The sequence below is a fragment of the Acyrthosiphon pisum genome, chromosome A2 (assembly GCF_005508785.2).
Source record: "Acyrthosiphon pisum isolate AL4f chromosome A2, pea_aphid_22Mar2018_4r6ur, whole genome shotgun sequence".
Classification (NCBI taxonomy): Eukaryota; Metazoa; Arthropoda; class Insecta; order Hemiptera; family Aphididae; genus Acyrthosiphon; species Acyrthosiphon pisum.
The window spans coordinates 8,930,742-8,939,630 of record NC_042495.1 but is presented as its reverse complement, the minus strand read 5'-3'; the positions used below and the strand labels follow the sequence as shown (position 1 = coordinate 8,939,630).

Here is an 8,889-nt window from a genome sequence, read left to right as displayed (position 1 = left end):
TTTAATGTTCATAGAATAGCTACAACTTTTCAAGCTCTGAAATGTTTTATTTTATGAATTACCTAAAACTATAAAACCAACGATAACATTTTATCTATTAAAAAAAATAATTTAGGTATTTGATAATTTAAAATAACATAACAATTAATTAAAATTAATGCAGCAAGATTAAGTTTTTAACTAACAATGTACGTATAATTCATACATTTTTTTACATTCCTTGTCTATATGAAAGAAAATATGTCACAAAAATACTTTATAACTAATAGGATAGTGAGACAAAAAATGTAAAAAGGAAAATATTTTGCCCTCACCTTGACAAATTCCTGCGGACGCCCTTGCCTATGTCCTATATTGTTTATTATAACTTTATTATAACTTGTGGTAACTAAATTGTGATAGTCAAGATAACATGGTTGATGATAATAGGTAGTCTTGGAAATATTTTGGTAGTCGATATAACATGGTTGTGCACCCAAGGTAGTAGAGATAACGCGTAAGTACCGTAACTAAAAATTCATGAATTCCAATAAATAGAAACTAGTTGAATTTACCACTAAATACAATTTCACCATTCAAAAATTAGTCATTCACTAATTAAAAATTCAACATAATCCATTAGTTCCTTTCCTAATTCATTTTTTTCGTAGTCAAATTGTATATATTTTAACATCAATATTAGATCATCTTAATCCTTAAGTACTGATAAATTCAATGAATTTAAGTTTAATTAAATGCATGCATTTTTAATTATAGATAAAATCCTGATAAATAATCATCAATTAATCATAGAATTTTTTTCCCACTACATGCACTGCATGCAAATTAATTTTTATTAAAACAAACAATTTTAAAAATAGTTTTATTACCTATTGATGACCAAGTTGGTGCTTGCCATACATCATTTAACTGCCAATATAATGCACCCATTGTTAAGCCTCTACCATCTTTTAATAATGTATTTCTATGTTTTCGATACCATTCTGTTTGTATTCTCATAGCCCTAGCTTGAACAATCTAATATAGTGTTAATAATAATGACAAGTGATAATTGATTTATTATAAGTTAGCTTTAATTACCATTACTCACTTGACTCAAATACACATAATCACTAACAGTAGGCTTTGGTGGTACTGGTAAATTGATTTCTATTTGATACAACATGAAACCATATCCTAAAGGTAGATGTTGTCTGTGAATTAGTGCTGGTGAGGGAAAATTAATTAAATCATTTACATCAAACGCTTTTTGCAGGGTCTGATATGCAGGGAGAGACTGTAACCCATATTCTGAAGCAAATCTAGTCCATGGAAAAAAAATTGAACTCCAGCTATTAACCTCATAGTTATAGTAATGCACTAAACAAATTTAAATTAAAAAATAATGATTGCTTAAATATTTCATTTTAAGTTTATATAGTTTATATATTTATACTTACCATCTCCGTATAGTGCACTATATGGATTTTCTGCTATATAATTTTCTTCTTCAGATTTTAAGCCATTGGTGGGACTTGACACTACAAAATTTCTTGTTCTATCCTCCTTCATTACTATTTTTCTTATTGTGTTGACATATAGTGCGATATAGTCCGATGCAAACATGGAATAATTGTTTCTCGTTCCATACCAATTGCCTCTTAATGCAGCTTCGTTTTCATTATTACCTGCCCACAATATTATGCTTGGATGATGCTGTAATCTTCTAATTTGCTGTTTTATTTCTACCTCTACTGTTTCTAAAAACTGATGATTTGCTGGATACATATTACAAGCAAACATCATATCTTGCCATACCATTATACCTAACTTATCACATAACTGCAAAACATTTAAAATTAATATCAAGTTATTTTGATTTTGAATGCCTTAATTTATAATTACTTTGTAAAATACATCGCTCTCGTATACTCCACCACCCCATACACGAATAGTATTCATATGAACTTGTTTTGCTGCAATTAATAAATTACTTATAACATTTTCATCGTTCATTTTCTCTGGAAATACATTGGCCGGAACGTAATTAGTGCCTTTAGCAAATATTGCCACACCATTTATTTTAAAATAAAAAGATAATCCTAAAAAATATATATACAAATAATTCTTATCAGATTTGATTATACCTAATTATTATTTATAAATAGGGCTTGAAAGTTGATGATTTTTAGATATTTTTTTGAAACTTCTTATACTATGTTACCTTCCTATAGTTAAAAAAGTGTTTTATTTTGTATGAATCTAAATAACTAGGTATAATTTTTATTTTGTATTTTCAAGTAATTTTTACCAATTTCCACTAATTCAGCGTTTTCCAAATTTTTCCTTCGCCGGAACCCTTAGAGGTTAGTAAATATGCTTGCAGGCTTCGTAATAATAATAACCTAACAATAATAAATTATAACAAATCGTGGACCCCTTCGGTATATATGCGGACCACAATTATAAAAAATAGGAAAATTCCGCACTAATAGGAAGAAAAATCATGATTTTCCATTTACATGATTTATGACGAATTTTACAATTAAAATACATTTTAGAACTATTAATCTGACAAAATATTCGTACTTATTAAAATAATAAATAAATATTTATAAACTTAGAATTATAGGTTCTATTAATTTTGATCTTGTAAATAAGTTACCTGTTAGGTATCCGTTTGATTTATAAAATTAATGAGAATAAAGGTATTATTTTATACTTATATTGGTATTTTATGGCTTTTATATTTTTTGATAACATTTTCAGGCCATATTTGAATTTTGTTTAGGATCTAAGCAAAACTTAAACTTTAGGTCATTATTTAATGTTTTTTAGGTAATCAACTTCCGAGCCCTATACAACTATACTTATTATTAGGCTATATACCCAAGCTTGGATCATTTTTATCAATTTGTTTCTGGATAAGTTCGGCTGTTCTGAACCCTATTGAAATTGTTCTTGATTGAACGTCATCATTTTTAGTTTTAAATTCTATGCTTAAATTGTACAGTGGTTGTTTACCATATCCACTGGGCCACCAAGTGCTTACATCAGTCTAAGACATAAATTGTATCGTGTGATTGTGTAGGTATTATTATAATTATAATTATTTTAAATTGTTAAATGCATATTATATGATAATACTATAAAAATTCGGTAACCGGACACAATAATTAGACAAAAAATGAAATTGTCCAATAAAATATTTCACTTTGCCACGCCACTGATAATATTATATATTATATATAGACATAAGGACATAACATTATAGACTGTAGTCAATAACTATACCTAGCACTTACTTTTATTACTTATTAGGAATAATTTAGTATTATAATTCGCTAAATAATTTCATATAAAAAATCGTTTAGTTGGACCTCGGGTACTCGGTCGACTATGCTAGGTACAAGACATATTATATTTATAAAACAATTGTTAGTACGGGCTACGACGTACCCTAAAGATTTTTTTAAAATATATATTATGTAAAGATATAAGGTAGTTTAGGCCTTAAGGAGATAAGAGTATGATACTTCACAGTTCAAAGACAAAAACAAATAAGCCAAAAGCTTATGTCCTATACAAGTTATTATTGTGTAATTTAAAATATTATGCAATTATAGCCTATAGGTGCCTTATGTATTTTACAAATGTAAATAATATCAATAATCAATATATCTCGATCCTCTGAGTCTATAATAGGTAACATTTTATCATTATTATATCAAATTTTATTATGGGTTAAATATTAAAACATTTTAATTTTACAAAACATATTATTTAAAAAGTAATACAAACTACTTCTTTTCGGCAAGAATTTATGAATGCTTTAATTATTATAGGTACCTATTTACCTATTAAATTGATAAATAGTTTTTAATTTTGTCGTAATATTACCGTGGGCACATATAATTCAATTACACTGTGAATTTCGTTTTCAACGCATATATCGTTACAACAATCCTGTTCTATGCTTAAAATACTTTTTTCAGTATTCAAAGCTAATTTTAATTTAGCATTAGAAATACTTTCAAAACATTTGACATAAATATCAGTTTTTAATAACCAATGTGAAGCATTAGCCACAATTGTTTCAGTTTTAACATCTTCTAACAAATTTTCTTGAAACATTATTATTTTTACGCTTTTCCTATAAAACATGAACATAAATAAAGTTTTTTATTAATTCTGATTAGCACATATAATACAAATATTATAATACCCACCATATTCCAACAGATGGGAATGCAGGACCCCAATCCCATCCAAATGAACTTTGCATTTTTCTTAAATAGTTTACATGACATTCCCCATTGTATTCTTTGGGAACACAAAATGGTGGGATTTTATTAGAATAATCATTAAAAAAATGATTTGCCATGCGTATAGGTGACTTAATGATGACTTCTAGAACATTTTCCCCTTCCTAATAGTATATAAAGTTATAAATATTAATGTTATTAGGACAACTGTACAAGATTATACGATTATATATTTATATAAATAAAAAAAGAATTATACATACTTTAAGAAAATCTTCAACCGAAAAAGTGTACCTCACAAACATATTATTCGTTGAGCCGATTAGTTTTTTATTCAAATATATTTTACCAAATGTATCTATTCCATCAAAAATAATAAACTTTTTTTTGAATGCTTCTGAACTCGAGTTCACTAAAAAAAAATACACATAAAATATGATAAATATTAAAATGTAGCCATGTAGGGTATATTTTAGATTCTGAGCGGAGCAATGTATGTATTTTGTTGAGATTAGTTGTACGCAGTTAAAACTTTTTTTTCGTGGATGATCTAAAAGTCCAGTGAACACTGAACAGTAGTGTATTTAGAGTTTTTCCGCCTATAAGCACTTTCAAATTCGCCGCCTTTCCCTATCCCCTATACGGCCTAAAATGTTTTGTTACTTATGTGCGTTTACTTATTCGTATATACTATATAGTGTTCGTACCGTATTGCGTTTTTGTATAATATGGTGGCTGTTTAATTTTGTACAATCGAATGCGATTGTTTACGATGTAACTTGTAATTCTAAATTATATAATTGGAGCTATAGGGTACCATCGCTGGATGATTTACCTCATCTTGTGCTTCATGTGTTATTTTTATTATGTATATAGTGTTATATGTCAGTCATCTATTTTACTTATTGTGTCATGTAATACAGATTGTAAATTTTCAAAAAAAAAAAATATTGTATAATATATAATTAGCATAATTATTTAAAAATAATTTTTTTATTCAAAAAATTAGTAAAATTTGATTTCATCAAATTCAAAATACTTTCTGTCATTTTGTAAAAAAAAAAATTGTAATTTGCTGACCTCCAAATGTCATGGCTTTAAGCCCGGGCCTAAAGGGCCTGTGTCTAAATATGCCTCTGCCAGTGAATCTAATTGGTACTTTGGGGGGAATCATTGGAAAAATGTCCAATATTTTTCATAAGCGTGCGAGGAAACAAAAAAAAAACAAGTTTTCGACAAAATCGATTTTGTTTTTTAATGTAACTCAAAAAAAAATAACCGTAAATATCTTACATTTTTACCAAATGTTTATATGACCATTTTCCATACATGATAAATATTTCGACTCTTTTTGATGCATTAGAAATTTTCAATTTCTTTTTTTTTTTTTCAATTTAATACAAGATTTCTCATTAGTTATTATAATAACGTAACAAAAATGAATTCAACCTATTGTCCAACTCTATTAGTTATTACTAATGTATGATTCTAAAATAAATTGCTTTAATAACAATAGAATATCATTAAATAAATTATATACTTCGTAATATACAGGTTGTCAAGTGATAGGTCATCTTCGCTCAGAATTGTTTTTCGTATAAAATGATTTTATATTATTGATTTCAAATCTTACACATCCATTACGGTGACTCACGTGACACGTAATGTACAGTAGAGCGGTAGGTACCCACTTGCCTAATTTTTAAAAAAATTATTTTTCATTCTTATTTCTTACTTTATGTACTAGGTGATTTAGATATTTTATCGGGAATATATTGTTTTTTATATTGGCAAATTTATACATTTAATATATAATTATTTAATATATTTTCATGAGTTATAATATTTCATTTGATGATATAAATTTCCATTTCAAACACTCATATAAATATAATACACGTGTAGTATATTAGTACTATTGACTATAAATATTTTCACACTGCAGGATTGTATTGTAAATATTCAGTTTTATAGTTCAGTTAGTGTCATTCGTGGTCAGGTATATAATGTTACAATATTAATGTTTACAAATTACAAAAACACAAAAATTATACCACACTTAATTTTATTTCAAATTCCATTAAGGGATTTCAGAGTAATCATTGATTTCTCTCTCAGACCCACGCACATATACAGATCAAATGCTTTTACCTAAAATCGTTTTTTTTATGATTTTTGAGTAACCTTTGAGTAAACTCACCTATTACGAAAATTATAGAGGATAATATAGTATATTTAAAGGACACATATTTTTATATTTTTTTTTGAGGCAATACTTAAGCAAATCGATTTGTCAAACCCACAAAAAATTATTGTTTATCGTTTTTGTAATGGGGGATTTTATTCTAAGATTACTAAAAACATAAAAAAAATGATTCCGCGTAAATGCGTTTTATCTATAGATAAAATATATGCTGCATATATGTTGCACGTGGGCCAGAAAGAAAAAACAAACATTGCGCTGACATCCTCTAAAGATCAATCAATATTTTAATTTTCAACCTCATCATAAATTTAATTATTTCATTTATTCTGTGCTTCAACAATCAACATTGTATTAAGTATTTTACATACCTTTTTCTTAATGTGTTCCTTGTCGCAAAATGTTATCTAGATAATTATTCGAATAATTTCCAAACGTTATTGTTCGAATAAAAAATTATTCGGATAATTTTCAAACGTTATTATTCAAATAAAAATTATTTTGATAATTTCAAAACGTCCTCGAATACGAGGAGCATATTATAGCCATAGCGTGATTTGCACGGCATACTAGAATATTGTTTTATTTCATTAGGCATTAGCACATGCACATACCATACACGATATACCCAAATACCATTTAGTTTTTGGATATAGACATGTAGCTATTATTGTATATAATATTATATATTATAGGTACTATAAGTTACATACTCGTATGTTGTCTGTCATATTTTTAAGTTCAAATATAGAGATCTACACAAGTTTAAAGCGTTTGGTGTTAAATTAACTCACTTTGATAATGTTGAAGATAGTGTATATGAAAATATAGATTTATGTAGTGATACACCGGTAGATAGCCAGGGACGGGACGATGAACAAATAACTTATAATTAAGCAGAAACAACAGAGGAACTTGAAAATAGTCCATGGCTACCTCGACATTTAAGATGTTGTGCTCATACATTGAGCCTTTTTGTTACAACTGATTTAATTAAAACTATTCGATCACCGCAAAACTCACAACTAAATAAAATACACACTTCGGTTATGAAAAAGTGTACATTATTATGGAATGCTTCATATAGGCCAAAATCTGCTGAGGTAAATTTTTTGTGTTTTACGGTATCATTTATTTTTATATTGTTTAATAATCACAAATTGACACTCAATTTTTTTAGATCATATATTACAGACATTGGGTCATCAATTATCAAGACCTGGAGATACGCGTTGGAATTCTTTATATGACTCTTTAAAAAAAATTTTAAAAAATAAGAAGAAAAATTGTGAGTTATTCGAAGCATTGGGATTAAAGAATAGCATGTTAAAAGATTCAGAGTATATTTATATAGATGAACATTTGAAATGCGTCGGTCCTTTAGCAGAGGCATTAGATATTCTCCAAGGCGAAAATAATATGTTTTATGGTTTTGTTTTGCCAGTCATATTTAGTTTACGCCGTAAAGTTCAAAATTTATTGCTAAATGATTGGAAATATTGTGAACCTTTAGTGAATAGTACTTACAAGTATTACAAAAAGGTTTTCTAATTTAGTAAATTTAAATACAATTGAAGCAGATAACGCTGCAATTGCTGCATTATCCCATTCTAAATTTAAAAACCGTTGGCTAAGTTGCATTGACTCTTCACATATTGATCGACTTCATAAAATATTTAATACAGCTGTAGCTAATAAAATAGAAGAAATAAATATTATGTCATCAACGGATTCAAAATCAACGGAATTGTATACACAATCAAATGAGGAATCTCACGATTTTTTTAAATTTGACCCATTAGTGAGCACTGGCAGTAATGCTCAACAAAGTAGACGCTCTGCAACATAAGAGGCAGAAATACAGGTACATTAGTATACCTAATTATAAATTGTAATTTAATAATTATTACTCGAATTTAAAATTTTAGATCGTACAATTTTTCAACAACTTATCTCAAGATCTGTCAATACTTCAGCAGTATCCACCAATCAAAGAAATATTTTTATTCTATAATACGCCACTGCCGTCATCAGCTCCGGTCGAAAGATTATTTTCATATGCAACCATGACCAATTTACCAAAATCGAACAAGCTATCGGATGATATGTTTGAAGAGAGGGTTATTTTAAAATCTAATTAAAAAATGCAGTCATAACTGTTATAAGTTATAACTAATAATATTAATATTATTTGTTAATATTTGAATTATAATTATAATTAGTTACTTACTATTATTAGACTTATTTATCGAAATTTAAAATTTGCTATATTTATTTATTTTCATTTTTGCTAAAATTAATTATTTACATTTTTGTTATTACTATTTACTACTATTTATAATTGTTGTAATTATTACGAAATAATATTTATATTATAATATTACTAAATTATTATTAAAAAAAATATATCAAATTCTTTACTTTCTTCTATAGATTTATATC

General features: G+C 27.0%; 1 protein-coding gene across 1 annotated transcript in view; it reads right to left on the bottom strand.

Moving 5' to 3' along the window:
• The window catches only part of LOC100160465 (beta-mannosidase), a 32,132-nt gene that overhangs the window by 3,752 nt on the left and 19,491 nt on the right, over nt 1–8,889 (bottom strand). Inside the window, exons 3-10 of the mRNA XM_001945756.5 lie at nt 4,508–4,656; nt 4,209–4,408; nt 3,880–4,132; nt 2,869–3,037; nt 1,885–2,081; nt 1,440–1,821; nt 1,091–1,359; nt 870–1,017 (exon numbers count right to left, since the gene is read on the bottom strand). Of these exons, the coding sequence (XP_001945791.2) occupies nt 870–1,017; nt 1,091–1,359; nt 1,440–1,821; nt 1,885–2,081; nt 2,869–3,037; nt 3,880–4,132; nt 4,209–4,408; nt 4,508–4,656 (1,767 nt within the window). The remainder of the gene's footprint in view (nt 1–869; nt 1,018–1,090; nt 1,360–1,439; nt 1,822–1,884; nt 2,082–2,868; nt 3,038–3,879; nt 4,133–4,208; nt 4,409–4,507; nt 4,657–8,889) is intronic.